The sequence below is a fragment of the Hypanus sabinus genome, chromosome 3, assembly GCF_030144855.1.
Source record: "Hypanus sabinus isolate sHypSab1 chromosome 3, sHypSab1.hap1, whole genome shotgun sequence".
NCBI lineage: Eukaryota > Metazoa > Chordata > Chondrichthyes > Myliobatiformes > Dasyatidae > Hypanus > Hypanus sabinus.
This window is the reverse complement of record NC_082708.1, coordinates 30,784,729-30,797,193: the sequence shown is the minus strand read 5'-3', so window position 1 is coordinate 30,797,193 and position 12,465 is coordinate 30,784,729. Positions and strand designations below refer to the sequence as shown.

General features: G+C 42.0%; 1 protein-coding gene across 3 annotated transcripts; it reads right to left on the bottom strand.

The window, feature by feature from the left end:
- Positions 1 to 3,468: 3,468 nt before the first annotated feature.
- LOC132390732 (plectin-like) lies at positions 3,469 to 11,631 on the bottom strand. 3 transcript variants are annotated; one of them, XR_009510994.1, is made up of 4 exons: positions 11,316 to 11,631; positions 8,365 to 10,778; positions 6,025 to 6,124; positions 3,469 to 3,497 (listed from the first exon to the last, which is right to left on the bottom strand). XR_009510994.1 is itself a non-coding variant. In XM_059963281.1 (2 exons), exon 2 carries the CDS (start codon positions 10,609 to 10,611, stop codon positions 8,689 to 8,691), a length of 1,923 nt encoding a protein of 640 aa, XP_059819264.1. In that variant the 5' UTR covers positions 10,612 to 10,778; positions 11,316 to 11,631; the 3' UTR covers positions 7,964 to 8,688. The 3 variants fall into 3 exon arrangements, 1 of the variants encoding a protein (XP_059819264.1); XR_009510995.1 differs by lacking the exon at positions 11,316 to 11,631 and having other exon boundaries at positions 8,365 to 11,052; XM_059963281.1 differs by lacking the exons at positions 3,469 to 3,497; positions 6,025 to 6,124 and having other exon boundaries at positions 7,964 to 10,778.
- Between the last annotated feature and the right edge of the window lie 834 nt (positions 11,632 to 12,465).

Sequence of the window (12,465 nt, the reverse complement as noted above, 5' to 3'; positions counted from 1 at the left end):
TTCACCCCGGGTTTACTGCCCTGCACTACATCCCTGCTCTTTTTGATTTACTCGATATCAAACCTGGCAGTCTCTGTGTTGCATAGTCAGATCTTTGCATTTTTTTTTTGCCCTTGGGATCTTTCACTCTGTGCACCAAAGATCATCATTTTTAATCCTTGATTAAACCTCTGCTCAGCCTTAGTGTGGCACTATCCCCAGACAAAAGGCCTTCCCTCAGTCACTTGGCCAACCCTGGCTCGCACCTCAATAAAGTTGAACTTACCACAATTTCTCCTCTTTTTGCAATTCTGTTTGTGATTTGGATCCATTGCCAATGGGAGCTATCTTTCAGCCATAAGAGGCCAAGCTTTGATCTCCCTCCCCCATTCACATCACGGCACTTTTTAGACCAGACTTTAGACCATCTGAACTGTGTGCCTAGTAATGAGCTACAAAATACTTTGGATACTTATGTAAAAATTGCTACAAATTCTCCCCAGGCTACATAAGCCCAACTTGTGTATTGCCTATACATAGGCGTGTGTTAGGATGACTCCAGGAGGATGGATTTGGTTGTTGTGAGGCAGATTTTGCCACATGGGAATGTGGCCCGACCTGCAGACTGTCCTGGTTACAATCAGGTCACAGGAACTGAATCCACCCGTAACTTGGTGAATGCACCAAAATACTTTTGTTTATTCTCAGGTTTACTTTTCCCATCAGTTTGATGTTCTTGTGTCCTAGAGAGGGACATTAGTTCAAATAACAAAGACTATTTTATATGGTGCATGTTGGATGTCGCAATCTACCTTTACAAATACCAAAGTAGTTCAATCTCAAATATATAAATTTTGTATATTGTTCCAAAGTGTTGTTCATTTTTAACCCTCTAAAAGATTATAAAACAGTATATTTAATGGAATTGTATCAACTAATGGGTTAATCACCTGTTTAGAAAGAACAGTTAAGAGATCCAGCAGGCAGGGTGCAGTGATGAATTGTGGCAGTGTTTAATCTGAACCTGTATTCGCTCCCTGCTGTGAATTGAGACTTTAATGGCATTCCTTTCGGGCTGTAACTGCTGTCGCCTGCTTCTTGCTGTCAGCCCGCAGCTTTATCATGTTGTACAATGGACACTAGGACTGCTGATCTGCTGAAATATCATTGTGTTTAATGCTTTGTGTAATATATTTTTGATGCACTGATTAAATTTGCATAAGTTCTTTGCATTCTTTAATTTTTGATTTTTCCTGTCCTTAGACCATAAGACATGGGAGTAGAATTAGGCCATTTGGCCCATCGTGTCTGCTCTACCATTCAATCATGCCTGATGTATTATCTCTCAACCCCATTCTCCTGCCTTCTCCCGTAACTTCTCACATCCTTACTAACGAACTATCAACCTCTGCTTTAAATACACCCAATAAGTTGCCCTTCACATCTGTCTGTGGCAATGAAGTCGACAGATTCACCACCCTCGGGCTAAAGAACATCCTACATCTCTGGTGTAAGGGGGTATCCTTCTATTGAGGCTGTGTCCTCTGGCCCTAAACTCCCCATCTATAGGAAACACCCTCTTCATGTCCACTCCGTCCAGGCCTTTCAATATTCAATAGGTTTCAATGAGATCCCCTCTTCTTCTAAATTCCAGTGAGTACAGGCCCAGAGCCATCAAATGCTCCACATATGTTAACTCTTTCATTCCCAGAATAGTTCTTGTGAACCTCCTCTGGACCCTCTCCAATGCCGGCATATCCTTTCATAGATAAGGGCCCAAAAACTCCAGGAGCAGCCTGACCAGTGCCTTATAAAGCCTCAGCATTACATCCTTGATTTTATATTCTAGTCCTCTTAAAAATGAATGTTAAGATTGCATTTGCCTTCCTTACTACTGACTCAATGTGCAAGTTAAACTTTACGGAATCCTGCACAAAGACCCTTTGCATCTTTGATTATGAATTTTCTCCCCATTTAGAATATAGTTTACACCTTTATTCCTTTCACTGAAGTACATGACCATGCACTTCCCTACATTCCATTGCCACTTCCTTGCCCGGTCCTCCAATCTGCCCAAGTCCTTCTGCACTCTCCCTACTTAGTCAACACTACCTGCCTCTCCATCTATCTGTGTGTCTTCCACAAGCTCGGTCACAAAGCCATCATTCAAATCTTTGACATATTACGTGAAAAAGAAATGGTCCCAAAACTGATCCTTGCAGAACACCACTAATTACAATAAGACAACCAAAAAAGGACCCCTTTATTCCCACTCTCTGCCTCCTGCTAATCTTCTATCCATGCGAGTATCTTTCCTGTAATATCACGGACTCTTAGCTTGTTCAACAGCCTCATGTACGGCATCTTGTCAAAGGCCTTCTGAAAATCCAAGTACACAACATCACTAATTCTCCTGTGTCTATCCTGCCTGCTATTTCCTCGAAGAATTCCAACAGGTTTGTCAGGCAAGATTTCCCCTTAAGGAAACCGAGCTGACTTTGGCTTACTTCGTCATGTGTCTCCATTTTATTATGCTATTGCCTCTTTTATGTTTGCTCTTTGAAATGTTACGTACCCCGTAACTGTGTGTCTTACCAGCAAAGATAGAAGTATCCATTGGAGTCTGGTACTATTTTCAAAACAGTGTTTATTAGTAAAATATACAAATCAATATCAACAATGCAAATATACAGATAATACACGTTTGCAATACTAAACCTAAAAGTGTGGGTGTAATAATAATCAATAATAAACAAGCTCTATCGTTGTCTGGGGATAATGAATTATCATGGGAAAGTATAAAGTTCAGTTCAGTTCATGTAGGCTGAGGTAGTTGTTCATTCTTTTGTTGTAACCATTGGAGGGAGAGAGAGAGAGAGAGAGGGGGCGAGCAAACAGTGACAGCTACAGTAATTCAAACCTTCCTTTACGATCCTGATCCGTCGATGTGTTGTTGTGGCCATTCAGGTATGACCTCTCTGTCCTTTAGCTAGACCGTTCTTCTATGGTGGACTCATCACCCAGGCAAGGGTGGACACACACACAAGCCCCCACTGGCCTCGCTATAAACACTGTGAGTTAAAATTGACCGATCCTTCATTCGGTCTCTGATGTCTCCCACTTTCTCGTGGGTTCCAACACTTAAGCAGTGCTCACTAGTGCGTCTCTTGGTGTGTCTCCCCAGACCTCACTTTTATCCCTACTCACGGGGTCTCAGGTGTCAATCAGTTTTGAATGGCTTAGTCCATCAAACCAGCCCACTCCGGCTGTCCACTGAGGAATTTTAATGAACAGAATGGTACCAAGTAAACAGCCCTCTCCAAAAGACATAACAGTAAATCAATGGCTCCTCTCCTCTCTCTTATCAGCAGCTGATGTTCCAACTTATTTTCCTCTTATCTGTGTCTCTCTCTCATCTCTCTCATGAGCAGCGTGGTAACAGTAACAGTTTGTGATTCTCCCGGGGAGGGGGAAACATGGGCAACTCTGTACCCTTCTGCCCATCAGAGTTGTTCATCCTTCGTAACAGAAAGAACATAATATTTCAGAGGTTGTTTAAACTCCCTTGTGATTTGCAACTGGGCATAACCCTCCATATGGCCTTGTTGCTGGTTCTGTTGTTACGTAGTCAGTTCAATCTGTACCATCCCCCTGGGGCTGATGAAAGGTGTTTCTTTCTCCACGGATGCCTGATCTGCTTACCATTTTCACATTTCTGTTCTTTCAGATTTCCAGCTTGTACAATAAATATCTCTCTGCATATTTCCATTCTGGATACAGTATCATTTCTTTAACAGACCAATAATAATTTTTCATAAATGCTTTTTGCTCTCCGATTATCTATTTAGTGGCCACTTTATTAGGTACTCAGTACACCTGCTCGTTAATGCAAATTATCTAATCAGCCAATCAGGTGGCAGCAACTCAGTGCATAAAAGCATGTAGACATGGTCCAGAGGTTCAGTTGTGTAGACTAAGCATCAGAATAGGAAAGAAATGTGATCTAAGTGATATGGACTGTGGAATGATTGTTGGTGCTAGATGGAGTGGTTTGAGTATCTCCCGGGATTTTCACACACAACAGTCCCTAGAGTTTACAGAGAATGGTGTAAAAACAAAGCAAAGAAGAAACATCTAGTAGCAGCAATTCTGTGGACAATTACATCTAGTTAATGAGAGAGGTCAGAGGAGAATGGCCAGACTGGTTCAAGCTGACGGGAGGGTGGTAGCCACTCATTTCAACAGTGGTGTGCAGAAGAGCATCTCTGGACGGTCAACATGTTGAACTGTGAAGTGATGGGCTACAGCAGCAGAAAGTATAGTATCATGTATCTAATAAAGCGGACACCAAGTGTGTTGCATGGATACACTCCAAAGCAATCTGATTACAGCAAATTACACAGGTTAAAATAGTATCCCTACTGTCAACTGGAAAACATGAAAGTATGTGAAATAGCACTTACAGGCAAAAATAATGGCCAAACGTATTCCTGACGGTGATTCACTGAAGCCAATATTTCTGCAAAATTCCACATACAGTTGTTAATTTGCAACCCAAACAAGTGAGATGCTGACACCTGAAGATTGCCACTTCCAGTACTTCTGGCAATCTCTTGAGATATCAAAGTTTCTAGTGATAATTATCAAACGATCCACTCTGCCAAATATGCAATAGCATGTTAAATGAAACAAGGTTGACATTTATATATTTCCTTTAATGTGAAAAATGTCTCCAAAAAAAAATCTTTTGCATATGAATTGAACAGTGCAAAGTCTAATGTCCAAGTAAACACTGAGGTGATTATCTTGTGTTTTATTGTTTTCTATCGTGTGACTTTAATACACTTCAGTCAATACTTTAGTACACTATGCATATAAAAATGCCATATTTGACTACTATCTATTGCTATCCAACTTCCTGCAAATACACCACTGGTTATGACAGAATTACTTTTAGGACAATTTTGACATGATCACTTATGCTAATTGTGTACTCTTTTGGCCTGATGCCAGATGTGGTATACTTCAATGTGTTAGATGTACTGTTCCCAACTAAAGGAGACTTTTTTTTTCATTCAGTGAGCATGTTATCCTGCCTCCTTGTGGACTCTGATCTTTTCAGATAAGCTATTTTGAACTTGGCAAAAGGGTAAACTCCATTTGAACTTTATTGCCCGTGCTTTTATGACCAAAGGCAAAGCACTTTGGCACAAATAGAAACATTTTTCTCCTGGATTTTGATAGGCGGGGAGTAATTATATGTGTAAAATGAATGGAAATGTATGTCAAGGTCGCTATTCCTGATTATTATGCAGTGCTTTCTGTTAGAAATTGCATATGAGAGTTGACCTTCAGGGAAGGACAGGGAATGCTATGGGAAAACTTGCATATTTAAAAACCTTGTCACTGCTGGGTTCCCTTTCATCAGGATATCTTGATAGTTACTGCAATTCCATGTTCCATGAAAAGGCAGATTTGTCATGAGAATAGGGGAGGAAAATTATTGAAGAACATTGATTATGCATCGAACATAGACTACCTCTTAAATGTTTGGACTCAATGGCCTAATTTTGGCCCTATGTCTTCTGGTCTTATGGACACCTGGAATGTGTACTCAGTTTCCTGTGATTTGTGTACAATGTAGTTTCTCAGATCACTTGGTGTGATGTTAACTCATGAAGACTAAATTCTCATTTGGAAGTTTTGCACTCTCCTATTTTAACTCCTACTTTAACAGGATGAGCATGTGTTAAAATATGGAGAGAGAGAATTCTTGATAAATGTGTTGAGTGTTTGTATGGTGGTATCACACTTTATTACAGGGTCAGAAGGTCTCTGTGAGCCTAAAGGTATTGAGAACAGCTGTCTGAATAATCTTTGTAAAGGGGAGCTGACAATTCTATCATTACTATTAGATTTAAATATTCCTTCAAGATGAATGCACTAATTGACAACAACTGGGTTCAATTAAGTTTTCGAAAATTGGAATTCAAGGACTAAATAATTGACTCGGACTCACAGAACATTCTAGTTTGATGTACTTACTGAAGCAACATTTCTGCTTTTATTTCCATCCCGGCAAAACGAATGTAGACACCCTGTGCTGTGTAGTCAATGAGAGGTCACCAGCTCTGTGACATTTTATCTGTCAAAAGAAATTGCTGTTTGTAGAAGGAAAAATTGAATAAAACAGCTGTGTTTAAATGATATAGAATTGCAATATTGTTCATTATTTACTAATATTAATACATTTGTAAATTTCCGTTACATCCTGGTGAGGGCAGATTTGAAGTTGATCTGGAATGAGGAGCCAAGTATAGGCTGATTCATTATAGGTTTCAGCAGTGGAGATGCCTAAGTGTTGAACATAGCAACTGGACAGATGGCTCCTAAGTCACATGATGCAGCTGATGAAATGCCCTTTCTCCTTCAGTTTGCTTTCTCTGAGCTTCTCTTGTCCACAGGACCCAGTTCCTGCTCTCTCTCAGTCCTTCTCCCACCAACTGCAAGCCACACAATGCCCCTTCCTGCACTGACATTAGCCAATATGGTTAACAATCCTCTCCATTCAGGTGTAGCCAGACTGGCTTCATCATCTGCCTCCCCATTCTTACTCCCACCCTCTCTCTGCCTTTCCCTTGTTATCCCTTTCCCTACACAACCACTGTATGGCCTTTGAACTGTAGCCTTTTGAGACAATCAACTATACTATCCTCCATTACTAATCGGTGTGGAACCACGCACAAGATGGTCCCATTCTTACCCTACCAGTCACTGCCAGGTGGCTATCTGGAGCAACACTCACAGAATGCTGAGGAACTTGGCAGGTCAGGTAGCATCTATGTAAAGGAATAAACAGTCAACATTTTGGGTCAAGATTCTTCATCAGGACTTGACCCAAAAGGGCAACTATATACTCCTCTCCATAGATTCTGCCAGCCCTGCAGAGTTCTCCAGCATATTATGTATTTTATTCTGGATTTTCAACATCTGCGGAACCATTTGTCCAAATAATTATCTGCTTTCCTTTTCATTCTCGCACCCCTTCTCCAGGGAGAAGGGAGGAGATTGGGGCTGTGAGAGAAATGGATCAGCAAAGACAAAATGGACTAATTCTGTTCCTTTGTCTTATTTTATTTCTGATGTCTTCCAGATATTTATTGATCCATTTATTTTGTGGCTACATATTATTTTCTTGTAATATCATCTGAAGAAATAGATTACAATGCCAAATACATCTCCACTGCACTCCTGCTTCTAACATTCTCGGGCTACTTGTCAATGTTGGAGGAACAGAAATTCATTTGAATTAGCTATCTTCATAAACATCCACTACACTGCTCACTAATCACGGATTCTGCTTCTTTCCTTGGCAGCTAAATGTGGTTGAATTAGACCTTTCCCCAGAATGTATCACCGTCAACCCTGAGTTCAACTTCCAACTCTGTTCTTAGAACATAAAACAGTATGAGGCCCTTTGGACAATGATATTGTATGGACCTTTAGACGTAAACCAATACCTATCTAAACCTTCCCTCCACATAGCCCTCCATTGTTTCTTTCATCCATGTTGCTACTTAAATGTCCTGAACGTATCTGCCTTTGTCATCATCCCTGACAGTGCATTTACTGCTCAGTTTAAAAAGGAGAGAAATTTACCTCTGATATCCACCCCCATACCTTCTTACAATTACTTTTAAATTATGCCCTCTTGTATTAGCCATTACCACTCTGGGGTAAAAGGTGCTGACTGTCCACTCTATACCTGTTATGGTCGTATACACTTCTATCACCTTTCATCCGTCACCCTAGCTCAGTCAGCCTTAAAACATGCTTTCTAATCCAGGCAGCATCCTGATAAATCTCCTCCGCACCCTCTCTAAAGCTTCCACATCCTTCATTCCTATAATGACATGACCAGACCTGAATACAATACGTCAAGTGTGATCTAAAGAGTTTTATAGAGCTGCAACGTTACTGTAACGTTCTCCTTCGCGTGTCACGAAACGCCGAATTTAACGTCGAGATAAACCACAGTTAATAAGAACCAGATCGCAGTAAGATTAACCATTTACTGTTCACTCTTCACATTAACATATGGTGAAAACTGTTGATAAAACAATACAAGATTGATACAGTATTTGTTCCTTCCTTAATATCACATTTCAAGTGTAAATACTTGCAAAGGTGACTATAACTACATTACACTAAGGTGCAGTATACAGGGAGAGTTTACCTGCTCCATTGACTACTTTAAATACACTTCCATGCAAACTATCCGCGACTCTTTAACTAACGAAAGCATAAACATTATCTACCGTCGTTACTTCTAACAGGATCGGCATTAACATCTTAGTTCAATATATCGATTATCTATTAACTTACAGCGTTGCTCTCACTGTGATTTCTCATGCCTGCAAAACAACTTCTGCTCAGGTGAGCCTCGTGGTAAGCCCCCACCCTCGCGCTAATTTCAAACCGGTATTTTCCCACAAGACGCGGTGAAACCGGATGTGACGTCATCGCCTGCCGATATATTTTACATGCAATGAATATACTTTAAACACTTCTAATTCTAACTAGAAAATACTATTGAATGAATTACTAAGCGAAAATATTATAAACTAAATAACTGTCGTAAAGACAGCACACTCCCCGCTTGACCTTCGTAAGGTCACAATGAGCAGAGTACAAAACTTAGTCTCTTAATCAGTCATTGGGTAGAAGTAGAATAACTTCTGTAACTGGCCTTTGGTAAATTTTCACATCGCCTTGGTCGGTAGTCTTCAATTCGATCTTCCTGACATGTCCATCCCCGCTAGGGAATGTAGCAGTGATTCTGGCCATTGGCCAGCTGTTGCGGGCGATTTGCTTGTCCCTGAGCAGGACTAAGTCTTCAACTTGAAGATTCCTTCGGGGTTCTGTCCACTTTTCTCTCTGTTGCAACAAAGGTAGATATTTTTGTCTCCAGCGAGGCCAGAACTGATTTGCCAGAGCCTGGACTTGTCTCCATTGCTTTGTGTACAAATCCTTGTCTGAGAAGTCTCCTGGTGGAGGAGGTGCTCCTGCCTTCTGCGTAAGGAGCGTTGATGGCAAAAGTATAAAGGGGTTTTCTGGGTCAGAAGACACAGGTAGGAATGATTGTGCGTTTATAATGGCTGTGACCTCTGCCATTAGGGTGCACAATACCTCGTGGGCCAATTGGGTGCGTTGCTGCATCTCAGGTTTCCTTTTCTGGGTTTTCCATAAGGACGTGAACCGTTTGACTGCCTGCTCTTTGTTATCTGGTGAGCGCTGGCGTGGTTCTCTGAAAGGCAATGGGGCAACCCCATTATTTGCTTCATCTCTGAAGACCTTGGTGTCTTTGGGTTTTAAAGAAATGGTATCTTGAGCTGATTGTGCAAGTTTGTTTCCGTGCTCGGTTTCAACGAAGACTGACTGACCTAGCGTCTCGTCGGTTACTTTACGCTTGGTAATGTCTTGTTGTGCTTCTTTAGGGTACACCTCAGTGAGACAGATCTTGGAACAAGAACGGCTTGACTGAGTTTGACCGCAAACTTCTGTACAGTTCGAGCTGACAATTGTTGTCCTGGAGTGAAACTCTCCCTCCCCGCCGTCCTGTTGTGGGGGTGAAGGAGCGTTGTCGGTTCTTTCATTCTTGACTTCATCACGGAGCCGTGAGGGTAAATTTCCTTCCTCGTATGGATGTGATGCAATCGTGACTCTCTGAGGTTCCTCGTAGCTGGGGAAGTTATCGAATACGTATGGAGAGGGGAGACGAGCCTGCCTGTCTATTTGAGATTGTACATAGTCGCTTGTGCGTTCCAGTCTGGTCCTTTCTAAAGTAGATCTTGCTTCGGTCAGATCACGCGACCCTTCAGCTTCTTCTATGTACTCTGCTTCCGCCATGGCAGCTTCTTCTCTTTGTCTGGCAGCCTTTTCGGCTTCTCTGGCGGCCCTTTCTTTCTGGATTTCGGCTTCTCTGGCAGCCTCTTCTCTTTGTCTGGCGGCCCTTTCTTTCTGGATTTCGGTTTCTCTGGCAGCCTCTTCTCTTTGTCTGGAGGCCCTTTCTTTCTGGATTTCGGCTTCTCTGGCAGCCTCTTCTCTTTGTCTGGAGGCCCTTTCTTTCTGGATTTCGGCTTCTCTGGTGGCCAGTTTCATTTTCAAAACTGCTTCTTGTCTGGCGTAACGCAGTCGCACCTTGGCGGCTTCTGCCTTTCTGGCGGCCCTTTCGGCTTCTTTGGCAGCCCTTTCGGCTTCTCTGGCAGCCTTTTCGGCTTCTTTCTGGATTTCGGCTTCTCTGGCAGCCTTTTCTTTCTGGATTTCGGCTTCTCTGATGGCCAGTTCTTTCTGGATTTCGGCTTCTCTGATGGCCAGTTTCATTTTCAAAACTGCTTTTTGTCTGGCGTAACGCAGTCGCACCTTGGCGGCTTCTGCCTTGGCTCTTGCCTGGGTGGACTTACTTGATGTTGGTTTACTGCCCTTGTCGCTGGGCGCCATCGACTTGATCCCGGATCGAGCTGACATTGCAGCACTTGGAACACCTGATAATGCCTGGGTGGGCTTACTTGATGTCGGTTTACTGCCCTTGTCGCTGGGCGGCGTCGACTTGATGCTGGATTGAGCTGACATTGCAGCACTTGAAACACCTGATAATGCCGCTTTTTCACTATAACGTTCTCCTTCGCGTGTCACGAAACGCCGAATTTAATGTCGAGATAAACCACAGTTAATAAGAACCAGATCGCAGTAAGATTAACCATTTACTGTTCACTCTTCACATTAACATATGGTGAAAACTGTTGATAAAACAATACAAGATTGATACAGTATTTGTTCCTTCCTTAATATCACATTTCAAGTGTAAATACTTGCAAAGGTGACTATAACTACATTACACTAAGGTGCAGTATACAGGGAGAGTTTACCTGCTCCATTGACTACTTTAAATACACTTCCATGCAAACTATCCGCGACTCTTTAACTAACGAAAGCATAAACATTATCTACCGTCGTTACTTCTAACAGGATCGGCATTAACATCTTAGTTCAATATATCGATTATCTATTAACTTACAGCGTTGCTCTCACTGTGATTTCTCATGCCTGCAAAACAACTTCTGCTCAGGTGAGCCCCCACCCTCGCGCTAATTTCAAACCGGTACTTTCCCACAAGACGCGGCGAAACCGGATGTGACGTCATCGCATGCCGATATATTTTACATGCAATGAATATACTTTAAACACTTCTAATTCTAACTAGAAAATACTATTGAATGAATTACTAAGCGAAAATATTATAAACTAAATAACTGTCGTAAAGACAGCACAGTTACCTTGCAGCTCTTCAACTCAATCCTTTGACGTGCACACCTTCTTAAACACCGCATCAACACGTGTTGCAACTTTGAGGGACCTATATATGTGGACCCCAAAATATCTCTATTCCTCCACCCTGCTACGAATCCTGCCATTAACTTTGTACTCTGCTTTCAAATTTGCCCTTCCAAAGTGAATGACTTCACACTTTTCTGGGTTGAACTCCATCTGTCACTTCTCAGCCCAGTTCTGCATCCTATCAATGTCCTGTTGTAATCTACTTCTAACTGTCTACAACACCACCAACCTTCATGTCATCTGCATATTAATGCCTCTCGGTCTCACCCAGTTTAATATCTGCTGACTCTGAACTTGGATAATAGGAATGCAGCTGAATCTGTCATGTGTAACTAATGATAATGCTAGACCTGGCTGCACCAATGCACTCCTTTCTAAACTACGTAGTCATTCAGAGCCCCACTCTTCTAACTTGCAGCAAGTCTACTGACACATCTAACAGGGAATGCTGTAAGTATTTACTTTTCATCAGAATCGGGTCAGAAATGCTCATTAACCTAAAATATTATCTCTGTTTTTCTTTCCACAGATGCAGACTGACTTTTTGAATACTTCCAGTATTTCCTCTTTGTTATTTCAGTTTTCCATCTGCAGATTTTTAAACAGTCCCTTGAATGTTCGTCAACCAGCTCATGGTTCTCTCTTCACTGTAATCTTTTGCATTTCCATAATTGTCTAAAGCGTTTGCACCTCTCCAATTCTGGCCTCATGATTATCTCCAAATTCAATGGCTCACCTCAGGCAAATGCATCTTAAGAGACCCTAGGCTCTGGAATTCCCTCCCTTATACCTGCCTACAGACAGTGACTCCAGAGATTAGGAAAACCACGAGAAGCAGAGGAATGATTACAGGGTTGCTCGGAGTCAGTGGACTGGGCCATGTTCAAGCACTCATCTGGAGATCTGAATGAATACACCATGGTTCAACAGACTTCATTAAAACAGCTGTAGATGAGTGTGTCCCCACTAAATCATTCAGAGTCTTCCCCAATCAAAAGCCCTGGATGAACCATGAGATCCGAAATTTGCTGAGGGCCACATCAGAGGCGTTCAGGTCTGGAGGATGAGGCTACAGGTATGTTCTCCAGA

Coding starts and splice junctions, on each gene's coding strand:
- LOC132390732 (XM_059963281.1), bottom strand. CDS start 10,611: ATGTCAGCTCAATCCAGCATCAAGTCGACGCCGCCCAGCGACAAGGGC.